Here is a 20853-nt window from a genome sequence, read left to right on the forward strand (position 1 = left end):
GTGGCTGCAATCCTATGCACACACGGATGTACTTACGAATAGCTCCCGTTGCAATCGGTGGCGTTGCAAACATACACACGGTTGTACTGGTTGATAAGCGACATGCTTTTGCAAAATTCTGATGGGCTGCTGCACCCGGTCGTGGAGTACGCCTGTGTATACTGCCCCGGAGGAGGGCAGCCCTCTTTCCTCCGCTGTAAAACATTTTCCCCATCCGGCAAAGGCGTCCTGTTCCCGCTTAATGCTTACTCGCAAGTTTAAGCAGGGGGCGCTCTTCCAGTACCGCTGCCAGCGTGATTCTCGCAGGCGCCGCTCTCTGTGGGCGAGCACGTCGTTGTGTGCGTGTTTGGCGCGCGGTGGCGGCAGCAGCCGCGGCCCTCAGTCTGCCCGGTGCCGCCTTTTTCTCCCCTTTCCCTCTGGTGCGTCTCCCGCGGAGGTTCCTCCGTCCGTCTGTCTTCTCGCGCCCTGCGCGGCGCTGCCTGGAGGGCACAGCGGGATGTCGGGAGCGGCGGCGGCCGGCGGGGGAGCCGGGCCCGTGGCTCAGGGGTTGAAGGAGGCGCTAGTAGAGACCCTCAACGGGATTCTGTGCCCGGTGCAGGGGGTGCGCGCCGCCGCTGAGGAGCAGGTGAAGGTGTTGGAGGTGACTGAGGGTGAGTGTGTGGGAGCTGCTGATGTTGCTGCCCGCTGGTACTCCGGGTGAAGTGGGGGGGATCTTCTGCCTCTCTCATCTGCTCTTCTGTGGGCTTTGGCCTCCTTGAGCCTCTTCAGATTGTCGGGGCTTGGTCAGTGCGGTGGGCACAGAGGAATCCAGGATGGAGCTGCCCCTCGTTTTTCAATTCGGGGAGGATTTTGCCCTCAGTGAGGGTTGAGGGCAGATGCGGTTTCTCTTGGGGTGAAAGTGATCTGGTGGTTCATGAAGAGAGCAAATAGGGGCGGGGAGAGTTCGCTTCCTGCCTTTGTTGCCCCCGGTTCCGTATTCACGTCAGGAACCGAGGACCAGTTATTCCTCTTCTCCAATGTCAGAAATATCAAGCTCTCTCTCCCCCCCCCCCCCCCCGATCGCATTTCTTTTCTCTCAAGAGATACGGGTCAAGCTGCCTCTCATTTACTTATGATTTGAGCTTCGGTGAAATTAGCGATAGAGGATGCTTCGCTTTGGTGATCTGGTGACGTTTTCCTAGTAAGCAGCCGAAAAGGTTTCCAGAGAACATTTGTAGAAAGTTAGGGCCACCATTGAATTGAGGGCAGTAGTGATATCCTTACCGTCAAATCACATCTGAGTGGCCTAAAGGGTTGCATACAATTCGGGTGTATTTTCTTAAACCTGTAGCATAAAATATATGAAAAAATGAGTTAAGGGTGGGTTTTAGTAAGATTATTAAGTACAGTGGAATCAAATAAAAATGGGATGATCTGAAATCTTAATGCTAAAATGTTTCTGAAAGGAAGCGTTTCCCTTCCACTTAAGGCTAATGCAAAAGGTAGCTTTGTAAACTATAGTATCATAGGAAAAGGGATGGAATATTTTTTTCTAACTCCCGGATGACTGGAGGAGGACTAATGTCCCTATCTTCAAAAAGGGCAAAAAGGAAGAACCTGGGAACTACAGACCAGTCAGTCTGACATCCATCCCTGGGAAGTTTTTAGAGCAGATTATAAAGAAGTCAGTTTGTAAGCACCTTGAAAACAACACAGTGATTACTAGAAGCTAGCATGGAATTGTCAAGAACAAATCTTGTCAGACTAATCTGATCTCATTTTTTGATTGGCTAACCTCCCTTGTGGACAGTAGGAATGCTGTGGACATAATATATCTTGACTTCAGCAAAGCTTTTGACAAAGTGCCCCATGATATTCTGATTAACGAACTAACTAAAAGTGGGCTAGATGGAGCAGCTATTAGGTGGATCCACAGTTGGCTACGGAATCGAAGTGCTTATCAATGGTACCTTCTCAAACTGGGGGGAGGTAACGAGTGGAGTTCCGCAGAGCTCAGTCCTGGGCCCAGTGCTCTTCAACATTTTTATTAATGATTTGGACGAGGAGGTACAGAGAATGCTTATCAAATTTGCAGATGACACAAAATTGGGTGGGATAGCTAATACCCTGGAAGACAGAAACAAATTTCAAAGTGATGTTGATAGGCTGGAGTGCTGGGCTGAAAACAACAGAATCTGGCTTCCTGTAACTTGAGCCCGTTACTCCGTGTCCTGCACTCTGGGAGGATCGAGAAGAGATCCTGGCCCTCCTCTGTGTGACAACCTTTCAAGTATTTGAAGAGTGCTATCATGTCCCCTCAATCTTCTGTTCTCAAGGCTAAACATGCCCAGTTCTTTCAGTCTCTCCTTATAGGGCTTTGTTTCCAGACCCCTCCTCTGAATATGCTCCAGCTTGTCTGCATCCTTCTTGAAGTGTGGTGTCCAGAACTGGACACAATATTCAAGATGAGGCCTAACCAGTGCTGAATAGAGAGGAACCAAATACCTTGCATGATTTGGAAGCTATACTTCTATTAATGCAGCACAAAATAGCATTTGCTTTTTTTGCAGCCACATCACACTGTTGTTTCATATTCAGCTTGTGATCTACAACAATTCCAAGATCCTTCTCGTTTGTAGTATTGCTGAGCCAAGTAACCCCCCTGTGCATTTGGTTTCTTTTTCCTAGATGTAGAACTTGTCATTTATCCCTATTAAATTTTATTCCGGTTGGACTTCAGAAAAAACTTTCTGGCTGTTAGAGCAGTATGACAATGGAACCAGTTACTAGGAAGGTTGTGGGCTCTCCCACACTAGGGGCATTCAAGAGGTGGCTGGACAGCCATCTGTCAGGTATGCTTTAAGGTGGATTCCTGCATTGAGCAGGGGGTTGGATTTGATGGCCTTATAGGCCCCCTTCCAACTCTACTATTCTATAATTTAATGAAAAGTTAATCTTAGCAGAGGGGCAAAGATATTTATTTATTTATTTATTTATTACATTTTTATACCGCCCAATAGCCGAAGCTCTCTGGGCGGTTCACAAAAAGATAGCATTTTGAAAATGTCCATAGTTATTTGAAGAGAACAAAGGAACTCCATGGTCTCCAAAGAAGGACATGAGATCTCCATGGGAGGTATATCCAAGGATTACACTAGGTTTTTCACATGTCTTAAGATTTAGAATCTAAGATAAGAACTGCATTTTATTTATTTTTTGGCTTTTTTACTATATCTTTAAAGAATGCTGTATTAAGGTAAATAAGTGTGCAATTGTTTGCTTGTTTAGATAGAAAAAAAGTCCTACAGATCCCGGCATCCCTCAACTAGCTTGGCTAGTTGGGTCATGTTGGGAGTTGTAGGACTTTTTTCTGTCTAAACATGCATAGGATTTTGCCCTTAGTGTCTTAGGGTGCAATCTTATGCATGTTTAGACAGAAAAAAGTCTTACAACTCCCAGTATCCCACAGCCAGCCATTCTGGATAGGATGTTTTTCTATCCAAACTTGCATAAGACTGCACTCTTACACATACACATGTATGTGCATGTGTGCACACACACACACAGATCAGCAAGTCTTTAACATATTACTGACAAATTCTCAAGTGTCTAGGGCTTATTGTAGTATGTTCCTAGTTATAGGAAAAACTTTTATAGCTGAAACAACAAAGAATCTTATGACACAAATGTATTTTAGCATAAGCTTTTGTGAACCAAAAGGCTCCTTGTTGTTTTTTCTGCAATAGACTAATAGGCAGCCTCTGGAAATTATATGGAGCTGATAACTGCTAAGATAAGCTGATTGCTACTTAGAAGTCCTGAAGCCAGTGCTCCTATTACAGCACAAATAAGATCTGCTTGTTTTAGGAGTGGTAGCCCAGAATTTGAGGAGCTTGAGAACATGTCACACTTCTACTTTTAGCAGTATATCTTGACTGTGTTACGTGACGTAATCATATGATGTCATCGTATGGGCAAGGGCTACCATGTGGGACTGCAATCTGTCTAACCTTTACAACCCTCACTCACAACATCAATTTTTATCCTGTTCTTTCTGAACAGGGGATGTGTGTTTTTTAAATTGTATATTAAATATTTTATATTATCTGGATGAACCTGCAGAATTGTATAATGCTGAAACTGGAAATACAAGCAAATTGACACTACTTCGCCCTAGCAGTTACTCAAGCAGTTATTCCCTATCCCAAGAGCTCTAAATTGTATTATAATAGCTATGATCCTAATGATTGCTGGCTAGCCTTGCAGTGTGGGTGGGGATAGCCATTATAAATAGTTTCAGCCTCCTCACTCAGATTTGAAAACTGGGTGATTTCGGGACATTTTGCTGTTCCTGAAAGCCCAGGATCCCTCTTCACAACCTCTATCTTGTGGGAAACCTGTGACTCTGTGATTTATTGAACATTGTTCACAGCCTTGAGTAATAGCCTTAGGATTAGGCTACCTTGAGGCATTCTACATGGGGTTGCTCATGGAGACTGTTCAGAAGCATTAGTTGGGACAGCTTGTGACAGCATTCCTATCAAGTGCTTAGCTATGAGCGCATAATTCCAATGTTGTAGGGCAGGAGTGCAGAGCAGTTTTGTGGTGGGGCCAGATTGCCCCCCACAAGGCCTACTGTAGGATGGATAACATCAAAGTGCATAACTCCACATCATGATCTCACATCAAGGGTATGGCTCTGTCCCCTGCCCCCCCTTTCCTGGAAGGAGGCGTGGCATTTGATACCCTCTCCCAGCACAAAAAAGGGACTTGGTCAGTGTTGGGAGGAGAAGTTGCCCCTCCCGGTGCAGGTGGTGTCCTTAGCTTTGTGTAGCTCCCGGTGCCACTTCTGACACTATACCATGCAAAGTTATTCTGCCTACCTTGGGAAGAGAGGCCGCTATTCCTGGTACAGGCCAAGTCAGACCACCCTGCATCCCCGTTGTTACCTAGGATCTGAAATGATCTGATAAATTAGTGGGACTCCAGTCTGAGATTGGCGATAACAGCAGTGATATTGCTGCTGATGCACTGCCAATTCCCGACACCCTGCATCCCTGCTCTGATCTGGCCTGCACAACTTGGCTCTTCCCAGCATAGACTAGACCCACTGCCCTGCATCCCCACTATTATCTCAGATAAAAATAATAGACTCAGCCATGATGAGCTCTTTCCAGCTCAAGCAAGTCCCACTGCCCTGTGTCCCCACTGTTATCTCTTATCTGAGATTGGAGATAATGGTAGGGACTGCTCTTCAAAGGGATTCTTCCAGGGGGCAGGGCTTGGAGCCAAAGCCCTGCACCCTGGAGGAACCCCAAGAAGCTCTGCAGGCCAGAATGGGATGCCTTGCCGGCTGGAGGCTCTGCACTGCTGCTGTAGGGGCTCTCATTTATCTTCAAGTCGCAGGATAGTAGTTTTGACTGGTAAAGTCCCTAAACAGCCAAATCCCACCATAGCATAGATGCCACTCATTTCTTAAGTTTCATTGAAATCTCTTGATTACACTATTTGTGTGTTGAGTTTACATGGCAAGAGTATGTGGAGCAGTGTTCTTAGTGACAATCCCAAAGTTGTGAAACTCCATAGCCCTGCAGACTTATTACAGTCTAAGCCTGTGTAATTTCCAGAAATCTTGCTTACGACTGCTGCCTCCTTGTTGGATTTTAATTACAATGCTTCATATTGCATAACCATAATGAATTATAACATAATACATATAATATTATTAAGGGATATTTTATTTGTTTTATTATGTTGCTTATGAAGCCTTCAGAATGGCACAGTCCAGAAATTTAAATATAAAGTTCCTCATGCATATGAGTTGTGGGTTAGAATAGAGCTATTCAGAGTGAGTGTTATTACAAGGGGAACAGTATTGCTGTGGCAACAACTCATACAGTTCTGGAGGCAATTTTCATTCACCATAGAGTTAAATTTACCACTTTTCTCATACTGTCAGAAAGTAGCAACAGGTGTGGAAGTTTGAGATTTGGTGGAGGGGTTTCTGAAAGGGAAATGATCTTCTGCTCCAGGCATTACTTAAATCTCTGACCCACAGCACACACTTATGAATGTTTACTCTGAAGTAAGTCCCATTGTGTTTAAAAGGACTTACTCTTAGATAAGAAAGCACAGAATTGTGCTTTGGTTCCACAAGTAGCTTGATGCCTAAAGTTCATGTCGATCTGAATATTTTTACAATGCCTCTTCGGATGGTGCTGGTCCTACCATAGGAACAGTGTCCCATCAAAATTCAGGAATATTCGAAGAAAGAAAAATAAGGACTCCTTTTGAACTTTTTGTTGCAGTCCTTGTATTATGCCTTAACAGTGTCATACTTTGTACACTCTACTCTATTTCTAATTAATTGAAGGGAAAAAAGAGTCATGAGACTAATATAAATATGGATTTGGCTGGCAAGGGAATACAATTTTTGACACATTGTACTAACTGGCATTTCAGTTCTATTGTAGGTAGACAAAGTGAGAGATTTAAAGCAAGGTTCTTGCACTATAATTCTCAAGGTGAGAATTAGTTCACATCCATGAAAATCTAAACCTCCTGCAAAAATTATTTAGTCATGTCACCATATAAAACATAAATGTATTTACAAAACAAAACAGGTTCAGCCTAGCCAGCTTCTAAGTTTAGTATGCAATTACTATGTGAGTTAAGTAGGAAATGTTTGGGAAACTAATTCTTTCTAACTCTCTGAGGTGTCCATAAAATGCTAACTGCTGCATGAAATCCCAGGGTGCTCCTGTGAAGATAGCTGCATCTTTTGAGGACAAAGGATGCACTTCCTATCTGAGATGCATAAAGTCACTATTATATCATTTGGCTTCAATAATAAACCACTCCCAAAAGTCAGTCTTTCTACAGAACTCTTTCCCTGAGTTTTAAGGCAGCTCCACATTCTATAAGACAAATCTAATTGCTGCATGTACTCTAGTGTTACACTGATTTTCCTCACAGTAAACACAAGAAGTGTGGATGACAAACACTTGACTAATGGTACCAGTATTCACACACTTATGTACTTGGGTGATTCAGGCCTCATGTATGATGTCTACTCTTTACATTGTTTGCTGCAAGAAACATTAGAGAAAGAATAGTATACATTGAGTTGGGCTTGCAGTGTAAAGTGTGGAGCTGTCCTTTAATTTTGAGAGGCACAAAACTGTTTATGGAACTCCCCAGCCCACTTAATGCATTTCCTTCTTTCACCCTAAATGATAATCAAAACAGTCTGCTCTGGTTTACCTCACTTTGCTCAAAACTAAAATTGTTTTATCTACTGTGACATTTTTAAGGTATCCATTGGTGTTGTTCTGTCAGTGGAAGGGAAACCATTGGCAAAACAGATTTCCCCTTCTCCCTGCAGGCCTCTAAGTAAGCTCCATAGGATGGGAGATTGTCAGGAGCAGATTTTGGGGTGGGGGTGGGCATGAAAGGGGAAGAAAGTCCATCCCATTGGGGGAGTCCAGTTGTGCAAGCAGACTTCTGCTCATGTGACTGCTAGGTTCATACATCACAGTAATGATGGATAGGTGGTTATGCAAACAACCTATTGTGCTCCCATCAGACAATCAGGCAAACCAGCTACATAGAATAGTTTATTTCAACCCCTCTTGCCCCTTCTCCACCTGTAGTCCTCTGCCCACCAGGCAGGTAAGCTAGCTTCCTTTTCAACAGGAATAGAGATCACTTGAGATGAGCAGATCAGGAACAGCATTTTTGGCTGCACTTGCTGAGTAGCTCTGTAGGCAATCGCTGTAACCTGCACTGCATGACAGCGAACACGCTGACCCAACTTAGGTAAAATAACCCTGAGACTGTGGGAACTGAGCTACTGCAAAGAACATAGGGGAGTTCAGAATCCTACTTCCTTAGAGAATTCCTCGCTCATAGCTTTTACATTACTGAATTTTACTGAGCAAGCAGTTTTATAATCAATAACTCCAGAATGATGAAACATATTTTCTGGGTTCTTCTTTATCTCCAAAGTGAGCCACAACTATTTTTGTTTTTAATGCAGTTTTACAGGTATGAATGAGTATATTTACTGAACTGAGTTCAGTGGCAGCAGAATACAAGGTTTTCATTCTTCCACTAATTCTCATGATGAAAGAGTCTTAGATGCAAGCAGTGCTGCAGCAGGCTGGAAAGCTGGTGTCAATTGTGCCACATATATTTAGATTTGTAGAGAGGAGGAGCAATGCAGAAGTAGTGATGCAGGATGTTTCCCATCCCCACACCCATTTTTGATGGACCTTGGTGGACTTCAGATATATCCGTAAAGAAGTGGGACAGGCTTGCATACTAAGAAGGACTGCAAATAGTCTGGGAGGGGGCTGTAATTGTCCTGTAGGCTTATGTTTGCTCATCATTAACGATGAAAATAGGCCACAAATACTTGAATAGGGAAGAGAGAGTACAGTTTCTCTGGCAGATTTCCAGGTACAGATAATTGATCTGGGCCACAAGTAAATTCTTAGTCAATGGTATCACTTTGGAACTCACCTGCTGCCATGGATATGTCAGGATTCATGTGCAAGTGCCTGGGTAAACAGCTTCTCCAAAAAGGAAAGGAGGGGAGGGGTTAACAGGTCATTTGTTGGCCCAGGAATCTAGCCAGGGAACATAGATTTAAGTCAGTCCAGCACCCTGTCACACACACCAAGGATAGATGACCCATAAAAAGTTAACTAGAAGTACTCTTCCATCATTCAAAACCTGATTCTGTAGTCAGTCTTCAAGACATAATGAACAGTTTGCCCACAAAGCAAATTCGGGTTTTTCAACTCTTACAAACTGCAGTTTCTCTGAGCAGCCCTTTTAAAAATGTAAAATATATAACACAGTTGTAATGCTTCTTTAGGACAAATGCACCTGTTTGGTTCAGTACAATATGAATAAGAATAAATAGGAGAAATAATTCTGCATATCTCTACTTCTAGATGACTTTGCAATTGACTTTTGCAGGTTAGGCTGTTTGTAACAATTTGGCTGGGTTCACACATCATCCTAACCCATGGTGGGTGACAAGCTACACTGGGTAGGTGGTTATGCAAACAACCTACTGTGTTCCCATCAGACAATCAGGCAACCAAGCTAGACTGAGTAGTTTATTTCAAACCCCCTTGCCCCTCCTCCTGTAGCCCTCCTGCTCAGCTGGGCAGTTATCCCAGCTTCCTTTGTGATGGGGTTAGAGATTGCTTGAGAGGAGCAGAGAGGTGGCAGTGTTTCAGTTCCTCTTGCTGAGCAGCTTTATAGGCAAACTCCATAACACACTATTTCACCATGGGTAAAATAACCCTTACTGTAGACTATGGGTTCTCAGGATGGCTTATTTGGGGGGAAATAGCCCACTGTGGTGGTGGGGCATTCCACAGCCAACACACTAACCCATCATGGCTTGTTCTGGACAATAAACCATCAGGTGTTAATATTTTGTGTGAACCCAGTCTTCGTTGACTTTTGATAAGCAGTTATTTCATTTTGTATTTCATTAAATATTTTTCTTACATGTGTTCAACATATACTGGAGATGTGACATTTTAGCATCAAATACTTCCTGAATTGTAATTTCTGTATATTATGCTCTTGATTGCACTTATTTAGGTTTATAAGATTGACAAGTTTTGTATAATGCAGACTATGGCAGTAAAATTCTGCAAGCCTGATAATTATGTGTTGCATTTCTTTACTTAGCTCACCTGTTCTTATTTCATGGTACTATTTAACACCAACATATTAAGATCTAATGATGATGGTAGTAGTCATTGGAAGGAGAGGAGAGGAGTCGAGTATGCAAGGCTTTATGGTTGTGTTGACTCAAATGCAGATCTAGCTTTAACTCATTGGTTAGGATATATTTTCAAGTACTTGATTCCCAAGTGACAATTGCTCAGTATACCTTCTATACACAATAATTCGTGCATCCTGTAATGTCCCTTATACCACTTTGTTTCTTTTTAAAAAAAAAAAAACTGGGAATATGGCATTAAATAATCTCTCTTAGATCTTGGAAAGTGGGAGAGAAGAAGTTTCAGAGTGTGGAGCTGGCAGGAAGTGGCATTGTGGGATTGCAGTATACTGCCTCTGGCAGGATCATCATCAGAATTTGTACAAGATCTTTACAGCTGATTTGTTCATATTTATTCCCAGTGGGGTCTAGTATAAGCACAAGTGCAGAAAGAAGGGGTAACCTGAATCATACATTCCTGGTTGTGGGTTACATAACTCTTCCAGGGAGAGCTTTATTACTCATTAAGAACTCCTGGGCCACATAATGGGATAACAATGCTAGAGATGAAACTATTAGTTTCAGTCTCTGCTTCAGTGGCAGTGCCCCCTAGAGGCATAAATGCATCTTGCTCTTGCATTTGAGAGTTGTAGTCTCAGTTTACAACCTAGGACTTGCTTGTCCTTGATGCACAGAAATTGTAATAATCTGATTCTGTACAGTTTTTAGAAATCATTTGGAGAAGTAAATATCTGAACACCTTGTCTTAAACATTTAGCATTCATCATGCTAAAATAAAACATCCCGTAATCCGTTTTTCTTATTTTTTCTAAATTTTTTTCATTTTTTCGGAAAAAAACCAAAAAGGCTTCGGGAAAAAACCGTTTCCCCCCTAATTTTCCCGGTTTTTTTCCAGGCCTTCACAGCTCTAATGCCTACAACTTGATATTCATGAAAGACAACTGTGGAGCAGCTACTGATTTCATATTCCCAAATAGGATGTGGCTTGACCAGACCTTGCCAAGTGCTCACATGCAAACTTCAAAAATAATCCAGTTCAGACTTTTATTCTGAATCAAAATCCCCAGTCTCATAAACTTCTCTTTTGCAAACATCAATGTACTGGAATCTTAGTCTTAGAACTGGAAGAGACTTGGAAGAATTACTTATTTTTATTGATTTTGTGTTAAAATTGTTTTTATACTAGCATAGGTGTATCTTAAGCTGCTTTGTGCAGTCTTTTTGCCTTGTAAAGCAGTGTATGTATAAATACATACATAGATACATAAATTCATAATTTAGAAGTATGTTCCAAGTAAATGTACCCAGGATTATAGCCTTAAAGCCTCAATTTGCCCAAGTGGTGAACTCCTTACTTTCTAAATCACTTGGTTGAAATATCTGATACTTAATCGATATCAAAGAATGGATAGGAAAGTGTGTTTTGGGGTGTTCTTTTGGTTGTTGTTCTGTATTTTTCACCTCTTGAATAAAGGGTTACATGTACAGCATGAGCTCTCCATTGAATTACTATGCAGCTTGTCTAATTGGGGATGTATTATTCTTTATCGCCTTCATTTGGGTGATAGGATGGGGGAATTAAAGCAATTTTTCATATGATAGAGCATTCCGTTCTTTAAATCGTTCAGATTTCTAGATGTAACACCTTCCACCTTGTTTTCTGTTAGCTTTCTCTATCATCTGTTCTATTGAAAAGTTTTGTCCACAGATTTTTCAGTTAAATTATAGAATTTATGGAAAGAAGTACCAATGTAGAGCAAGAACTCTGGGGAATAAATTGTGCAAGGAATAAAGGGTCACACATAAATAAGAAATGCCAATACAGTTTCTTCAGCACTATGAAACTGATTATATTTAATTACTGGCTTTTTATACTGATTTTTATTATTTCAGAATTCGGTGTTCACTTGGCAGAATTGACTGTAGATCCCCAAGGAGCACTGGCCATTCGTCAGGTCAGTCTTTCCCAAAAGTAATGAAAGTGTTAAAATATTTACCAAGTAGTTTCCTGTGAGCCCTACAACAAGGTCATCAACTAATTTAGTACAGAGGCTGTGCACTCTCCTACATTATAATTCTCCTTTCTGCCTCCCTCCCTCCATGGGTTTTTAAGGATGTTGGTTATAGTAATAATAACCATGAGTTACACAAACTTTAGGTCTCTATGGAGCCTGTAGAGAGTTGTTCATATTCTTCACTCACTCACTGGAACAATATTGATTTTATTGATTTTTTGAAGTACAGGGAGCAACTCTGACACATTATATGTAGTATTGCCACTCTATCTCAGTTGATGGGTGATGAACTCTGGAGAAGGGCACCAGATGATTACTTCAGTAATCTGCATGGGTAGGACATGGAGATAATTGATCCTTCAGGTACATTGGTTCCAAGCTGTGAAAGTCTTTAAAGGTCAACACAACCACTCTGAATTGTGTCTGGAAATGGACCAGGAGCCAGTGCAGCTATTTAAGGACTAATGAAATATGTTCCCAAAGCTTGATCCCAATTAGTCTAGCACAGGGCTGACCCTCCCATGAAGCAGGTTGAAGCCCCCACCTCAAGTGATGGAGTGGAAGGAGCGGTGAATTGTGCACTTTTCTCACACCTGCCAGGAGGACCTGTTGCTGCTGCACTCCTTCCCTTTGCTGGAAAAGACTTAAGCACATGCTTAAATTACTGTAATTGAAATGAAATTCTTCTTAGAATGAGTTGTGCGTCCAAAGGTATGTGAATGCCCTGGAATGTTGTTGTTAGCAGTTCTTGTACTGGAGGTATGGTCAGTCTTGTCTCAGAAGACTGACCATACCTTTCAGCAAATAACTCACTGAACTGGTTTGCATGGCACAACAGCCCTCAAATAACCCATGATTTGTGCAATGAAGAATTCAATAAAATAAACTTTTGAACATAGTATCATGCAAGGCAGTATAATGTGCTTGTAAAAAGTGATTTTTGAATCTTATCTCCTTGACTCTGTATACCTGCTTTTTTATCCTGTGACAAGAACACAAGAAAGTCCTAGTCTTCTTTGCAATATGAGTTTGGGAATATCATGCCCAAAATTTCTACTGTGGTATCAAAGAAGCATACTGCTAGTGTGTATCTCTCTAATTTTGAGAATTTTGCCCATCCTGCGAGCCATCTACGAGAGAAATAGATATCTGAAATTAGTCCTAAATATAAGTATCTTGGTTCTGTTTCATTTCCTTGTTGTTTTTCCCCATAGCTGGCATCTGTGATTTTGAAACAATATGTGGAAACTCACTGGTGTTCCCAGTCAGACAAGTTTAGACCTCCTGAGACTACAGAAAGGGTAATTTTTATTTTAAATACTCAGTTACATGATGTCCAAGTCTAGAATAACACCGCAATTTCTTGGTGTCCATGTTATTTATTGATTTATTTACTTAATTTATATACCACTTATCATATGTTAAAGGCATTTGCATACATTGAGTAGCCTTTTCGGCAGGACACATTTTTGCTAGATATTTACTGTTATGTGACTGGGGATATTATGGCATCTGCAAATGCTACTGTCTTGTGCAAATGATGGATGTCCCTTGCTAAGCTCCTCCCCACTTTCCTTCCCAGGCGAAAGCTGCCATTAGGGAACTGCTTCCCAATGGGTTGAGAGAATCAATTAGCAAAGTGCGCTCAAGTGTTGCCTATGCAGTTTCAGCAATAGCTCATTGGGATTGGCCAGAAGCTTGGCCCGAGCTTTTCAATCTGTTAATGGAAATGCTGGTCAGTGGAGATCTGAATGCAGTGCACGGAGCTATGCGAGTGCTTACAGGTATGTATGTATGTATTGTATTGTCTTAACTGGGGAGTTCTACTAGATTGACCTGGGCTTTCAAAACATTTTAATATGCTGATGTTTTTAAAACTTGAGAAATGTGGTAATTCCTACTGCCTGCCTTTAGAAATTATACAGTCCATACTGACGTTTCTAATATAGAAATAGTTTAACATCCACCCACCCTTTTCCTTCTCCTTATACGAGTTTGTGGAAGCTGCATAGTGATAGAGAATTGAGGCATAAAAATGGATGAAACTGTCCATTAAAGTAAACTTTCAGCAAATGACTCACTGACCTGGTTCACATGGCACAACAGCCCTCAAATAACCCATGACTTGTTTCAGGGTTACTTGAGGGTTGTTTCACCCACAGCAAGCTGAGAGCTCATGGGTGCCTCTCACAATGCAACAGCCCACACAGGAAAATTAACTCACAGTGGACTGTCAAGTTATGCAAACCAGGCATGCTCACTTTAGCCACTTCCCTTGCATATATTTTAGCAGAGGTAATTAGCTGTATGACCCTTGTGTTCATAAATGATAACTGAAAACAGAAAAAAGCATATTGTTCAGAAGTTGTAACATAGGGTCAGACTGAACTTTTTAAAATTGAAACTTTCCATCACCATACCTTTCTCTAAAATGACATTGAGTTCTCATATGTCATCAGACTGAAAGGAGGATGTTAGATATTTTAAGGTGTTTTTTTTAAAAAGATAGAAGCTGTATTTGCTGCTAAAGAATCCAAGATAAAAGGCAACTAATGGACCCCACCATCATAGAACTGAGGATTTTCATAATGGTTTTGCTGAAATCTAGTGGTCTGTCAATCCTCACCCAGACAGGCTAAGAATTGGGGTGTGCATGAGGTGGGATAGATTCAAACCACTTAATATTAAGTGAGGCAGTTAATGCTTAATTTCTAATTATTTTCAGAATGGACATAAGCCTAGTTCTTACTGACGTGGTAAAACTGTCTGTTTAGATGTTGGTGAGAAGGCTAGGCAAAAACTCTTCAATCTGACAATCTAGTCCTCTGTGGTCAAATAATGTTTATGTATGGAGGAGGCTTTGATAATCTGAGCCTACCACCTGCAGTCTGAAGCAGTACACCCCAGACATAGATTTACCACTTCTGTGAGAACTTGACTACTGATTCATGCAATCATGAGGGGAATTTTAATTCTTCTCTTCCTTGCTCATTTCTGAATCTTTGTGCTGTTAGAATGGATGAACAGTCCGAAAGTGAGATGTTACCCCTGAATAATCTTTGATTATGTAAACCTATTGTTATCTTTCTGTTTCCTAGAGTTCACTCGGGAGGTGACAGACACACAGATGCCCCTTGTTGCTCCAGTTATTTTACCTGAGATGTATAAGATTTTTACAATGGCAGAGGTATGGATAAAAATAGTTGTTTTCCCTTTGGTAGGAATATCATAGATTCTACATTTATGAAATATGTTTAGATTTACTGTGATTTCACCTTGTCTGTAGTTATTACATATTGTTTCTCTTCTAAATATCCTTTAAAATTCAATAGAAAAAATGAAAATACTGCTTTTGGGACCTGTTTTGTCTTTTTATTTTTTATTTATATTTGCATAGGCTATCCAGTAACTTCTGTTTTCTATGTGGCCCTCCAAAAAAAAATAAAAAAAATATTAAAATATAATATAACAAAATAATACATAGCAACATAAAAATGATGTTTTTAACAGAAGAGGAAAAGAGAAAAAGTAATTTAGCATCAGCTGTGTACAATAAATTATAAATCAGACGTTGAGAGTCCTGGTTTTAGAATCACAAGTCATTTGAAAGGCCTGGGTGAATAAAAGTGTTTTCATCTGGTGCTGAAAATGCCATAAATTAGTATTGTGAGTGGCAACAAACACCACACTTTTTCATCTTTAAACAAGTTGTTTCCATTCTGTTAGGTATATGGTATTCGTACAAGGTCACGTGCTGTAGAAATCTTCACCACTTGTGCCCATATGATCTGCAATATGGAGGAATTGGAAAAGGTAAATATTTCTTGATCATGAGTTGTGTTGATTGTGGCACTGTAATATTATTTTTCTTACACAAGGCGTCATCTGTTCTTGTATTAACTCTGTGAGGTATGATAGGTAAATTGATGGATAGACCATGCCATTAGGCATCATGCCTGAACTTGAGTTACTTAGACCCAAACCCTCTGCTCTATACTCTAACTTATTGTCCTCCACTGTATGAAATGTGGCTTTTGTAGGTGAGAAGTAAGTTTGCTCTGCAACTAGAGGAAGACTTAAACTGAAGCACTGGCACTTTCTATTCATCTTTAGTGTCACTGTCAAGAAACATTTCACTTGGTTATAGTATGTAGCAAGGGGACACACCGAACAACTCCCAGGAAGGGCAGCTGCTATGCTGGCCTGATCCTCTAAATATTCTGCTTGAGTGTAGCAACCTGTGAGATTCTGGTGAGGCTGGCTGAAAATTCAAGCCAGCTGCTGATGTCATGGGAAGGGGAAAGCCAATTCATTGAGGATGTTTAAAGGGAACTGGTGGAACACTGAGACAGTGATGTGGGGTGGAAAAGTTTCCGGAAAAAAGACCCAATGCTTTTATTTTTCTGCTGAAACAATGGGTGGATGACAATTCCATATACAATATCAGGCAAGCTTGGTAGTTTCAAAGTTGTAATTAATGTTTTTCAGGTTATCAAAAAGTATCTCTAGCATATATGTGAGAAAATACATATATGTCTCATATATATATATATGTGTGTGTGTGTGTTTGTGTGTGTGTGTCTCAATGTGAAATAGAATTAATAAGTAGTGGCATCAAAACTGAAAGTGCCCCGACAACCTTGGTGCATTCTCTTCCCCTCTTTATTGTTTTATTATGATTTTATTAGAATGTAAGCCTATGCGGCAGGTTCTTGCTATTTATTGTTTTACTCTGTACAGCACCATGTACATTGATGGTGCTATATAAATAATAATAATAATAATAATAATAATAATAATAATAATAATAATGGAAGAGAGTTGAACTCTTGAAATAGATAAGTAGTTGTCAGGATATTATGCATAGTTGTTTGGGCTGCTGAAATTTATTAGTGCAGCCTGCTTCACTCTCCAGTTGTGTTGGACTACAATGACCAGCATCCTTCAGTCAGCATGGTTGGCTGGGGATGCTGGAAGTTGCAGTCGAAGACATCAGTTTGGAGGGCATCAGGTTGGGGAAGTCTGAATTAGTGTGCCAATAGTTTTCAGTACCTTGCATGGAGTACTTTTAAAGCATTGCTGTTTGTTAAATACCGTATCTTCAATTCTAAGACACACTTTTCCCCCCATATAAACATCTCTAAAAACCGGGTGTGTCTTAGAATCGCAGGTGCGTTTATTATTTCTTAGAATCAAAGCTTTTTTTCTGTTGGTGGTACTGAAATTAGTGTGCGTCTTACAATCGATGGCATCTTCGAATCGAAGAAATACGGTATATATGCTAAATTAGATTACTCATTATGGCATCTGAAAATTCCCCCATGTAAATGACCCTATGCAAATTATGTAGTCCAATTTAAGATTTTCCGGAAAACCCACATCACTGCACTGAGAAGAGATGGAGGTAGGCTAAGGGCAAGCTACTCCCCTTCCTGGGTATCGTTGGAGGTGGTGATTATAAGCTTGGGTAAACTGATAAGGTATGCCTATCCCCATTTGAGGTTGACCTCACTGGTCTGGTGCCAGAGGCTGCAGCTACTCAGATTTGGTCCTGATTACAAAGTGAAAGAAAATGGCTAGAATATAATCTGAATTATCTAGAAGATGTTGGTTGGTTATGGCAATGCATGGTGTGCCTTGGAACGGAAGCTCTGCTTTGCAGGTGTTGGGAATGAATAAGACTAGAGGTCAATTTTTATCTAGTATTTTGTTGAACAGTCACAGCCATCCAGATTCTATTAGGCGCAAGAATTTTGAAGTAACTTGTTAGTGTTTTATCAGAATGTTGCTGATGTTTGAGAACATCTGTTGAATTTATAAAAACTTGTTAGGCTTTACCATTGAGTAACTAGGATCTGGGAAGCCATCTAAGTCAGTTCAACAGTAAATGTCAATTAACCAAACTTTGAGTATGTGTGACTTTGAAATCTACATCATTAGTAACTAGCTAGATCTTTTTAAGGAACTGGTATGACAGCGGAATTAATAGGTACTTAGTCTTGCAGCGTTCCTTTTTAGCTAATAATAAACACTTTGCAAGTTACTATAATTAAAAATGATTGTTTCTTTTATTCTGGTAGGGGGCAGCCAAAGTTCTGATTTTCCCAGTGGTGCAACAGTTTACTGAAGCCTTTATTCAGGCCCTGCAAATGCCTGATGGTCCTACATCAGATAGTGGACTTAAAATGGAGGTTTTAAAGGTGAGTATATACAATATACCATTATGTGAGCACAAGTCTCGCCCTTTCAATATGATACATTACATAGCAATACCTTTTTTGTAAGGTAGCATAAGCCAGTTTGAATTACTAATAGTAACGTACAGATACAATTGATTTGCCATAAACAAAAAACAAAGTACAACCCAAGAGACTTTTAGGGAAAGAACTTTCAGAAGCCTTTATATAGAATTAAAGTACCTCTCTTGGGATAAAGTACCTCTCTTGGGATAAAAAATGGATTATCCATTCATGAATGGTACTACTGGGGAAGTGGTACACATGCTTTGTTGCAAAGTATTCCAGGATATTTTACTGGACAGTAAATTTGTCCAGAATGAAATCAGTCTAGATGACTGCGTGCAACTCAGAAGGCTATGTATCCTTCAGAATTGTGAGATTCCATCTGACAATTTACATATTCTCATAATATGTTTTCAGTAGGGTTTCAAAGCTATCTCACATGAACTTGGTCTATATCAGTTGCTACCTCTGAATAATTTAAATTAGTCTATAAGTTGTAATGTGTCTGAGTTTATTGTGCTAATTATCATCGTGTGTGTGTGTGTGTTTGCTAGTATATCAGGCAAATATACCTCTTCTATTTTGCAGAACAAGAAAAGTGAATGTAGTAGTTCTTAAATAAAAAATGATCAATTTTGTCAATCTGTTAAAGATTCTAAGGGTCTTTTTCTCCCCAGGCAGTGACAGCCTTAGTGAAGAACTACCCAAGACATATGATTTCTTCCATGCAGCAGATCCTTCCAATTGTTTGGAACACGCTTACGGAAAGTGCAGCCTTATATCTTTTTTGCCCTGTTTTGGTATAACAACAGATTTCCTAGAAAGGAAGTCATAAGGCACAATGTGGGGGCTACTAGAGAAAACATGGTGATGTAAATTCTAACCTGCACCAAACATTTCAGAAAAAAATGAATGAGTTTTGAGACTGGGGAATAAAATATTTTTATGGCATTTCCGTATAATATATTTTACTGACTCTTGCCAGGATTCAAAGGTTCTGTGGAAGTGTTCAAAAGGCTTTCACGTGTGCAGGGTTTTCCAGTTTTCTCTTTTGGTACCAGTCTCTTAGGCCTCAGGAAATGTTGCTTTTCTGTAGAAGGGGTTTGCACATTGGAGTTGATCCAACCCTCATGAGTTGAAGTCGTTTATGCAACAGGGTTAGTGCTTGCACAACAAGAATTCCCCATCTTCTCATTCTGCAGAGCGTTGGGGGACGCTCCAGCATAGATTTGGGCGGTGTGCAGGGAGGAAATGCATCCCGCCAGCGGTTCCTCCTGGTGGCAGAACAGCACAATTAGATACAACCCAGTGCCTTTCAGTCCTAGCCTATTTATTTGAATAAAAATGTTAGCGTCAACAAGCTTGTGATTAAAATATAAGACTGGGGGCGTTCTTTGAGTTGTCATTTTTAATCACATTGTGAACTGCATAAATCAAGGATGGCCCAAATTCCCAATACAATCTGCATACCAAATGTTATAGGTCTTGAGGCCTTATACTTCAAAAAGGAACATAGAGCAAATGTGACAGTATCTTTCATTGGACCAAATAGCCATCCAAAATATTGTAAATAAGTTTGAAAGTACAAATTCTTCAGGCATAGGTATTTTTTTTAAAAGAAAAAGATGTTCATGTTTCCAAGGGGCAAGCAACATCTACCAAAGAGCACATTTCATTGGGAAAAGAGTGCTAACAGAAAGATTTAATGCCCTCATCTTGCTCTGTAGTCTTGCTATAAAATGGGGCCCCTATAGCTATCTGCATGAAATTGAAAAAGCATCTCTAACATGCAGTTGGCCCAAAGATGACAATGATATGCAGCCATTTAGTCTATTTTTAAAACATTAAGCACTGTATGATATTGATTGGCTGCTCAATGGTTTTTGGTTTTCATTTTTCTAATAAATGAAAAGGGTTTGCATTTTTACTCTTCTCCCCAACTTATTCCAATAATTGCATTGCAAAGGAATCAAGCTGAAATGAATCACACCACAATCTGTTAATATGTAGACTGAACTGTTTTTTTCCTTAACTTGCTTATACCTATGTGAGAACAGAAGTAAATTACACAGAAGAAGTAGAGGACCCAGTTGATTCTGATGGTAGGAAACTCATTACTAAAGGTCTTATTGAAAATCCATGCAAGCAACTGTAAGAAGAACTCACAGCACATAGTCCTCTAAAGAGGAAAGCATGTTGAGAATATTATAGGATTAAAATGTTGCTTGTTGAAGTGGAGAAGCCCATGGGGTGGGGGAATCAATGAGTAACTTTGAAGGGTTTCGTGAACCGCCCAGAGAGCTTCGGCTATTGGGCGGTATAAAAATTAATTAATTAAATAAATAAGGCAATAATTATACACCAATGATGTGGTAGTTAAAACAGCAACAGAAATTACAAAAGTTCTATTTGTAAATGTTTTACAAAATTTGAATTTTTGTAGAATAACAGAATTGCCATATAATAAAGTAATTATTTAAAAACTGTAAATAACATTTGTTAGATTTTTCTCTTTACAAACTATACAAAACTAACTTTCTTTTCAAATTTAGGTGAAGTTTTGGGCTTTGAAAATCTAGTATTCAGCATATTTGAGTTTGTTCATGCTCTGTTGGAAAACCACAAATTTAAAAGCACAGTGAAGAAAGCTTTGCCAGAGCTAATATATTACATCATTCTATATATGCAGATCACAGAAGAGCAGGTAAGCATGTTTTCTGTATACTATTATGTGCTTTAAAGTTACTATAAATTAGTGGGGGAAGATGCACTACCCATAATGATTTCATCGGATCCTTTATAACAGTGTTGGACCTGATAGGACAGACTATAACAAATTGTAGAATAT

At 40.0% G+C, this 20853-nt stretch overlaps 1 protein-coding gene across 1 annotated transcript in view; it reads left to right on the top strand.

Annotated features, from left to right (window-relative positions):
• Positions 1-416: 416 nt before the first annotated feature.
• IPO9 (importin 9) overlaps positions 417-20853 on the top strand; it is a 40479-nt gene continuing 20042 nt past the window's right edge. The window contains exons 1-10 of the mRNA XM_063144453.1: positions 417-650; positions 11642-11703; positions 12978-13064; positions 13346-13547; positions 14862-14950; positions 15490-15576; positions 17844-17963; positions 18683-18783; positions 20049-20107; positions 20558-20709. Coding sequence (XP_063000523.1) covers positions 497-650; positions 11642-11703; positions 12978-13064; positions 13346-13547; positions 14862-14950; positions 15490-15576; positions 17844-17963; positions 18683-18783; positions 20049-20107; positions 20558-20709 — 1113 coding nt within the window. The 5' untranslated portion in view covers positions 417-496. The remainder of the gene's footprint in view (positions 651-11641; positions 11704-12977; positions 13065-13345; positions 13548-14861; positions 14951-15489; positions 15577-17843; positions 17964-18682; positions 18784-20048; positions 20108-20557; positions 20710-20853) is intronic.

The sequence above is a fragment of the Elgaria multicarinata genome, chromosome 1, assembly GCF_023053635.1.
Source record: "Elgaria multicarinata webbii isolate HBS135686 ecotype San Diego chromosome 1, rElgMul1.1.pri, whole genome shotgun sequence".
NCBI lineage: Eukaryota > Metazoa > Chordata > Lepidosauria > Squamata > Anguidae > Elgaria > Elgaria multicarinata.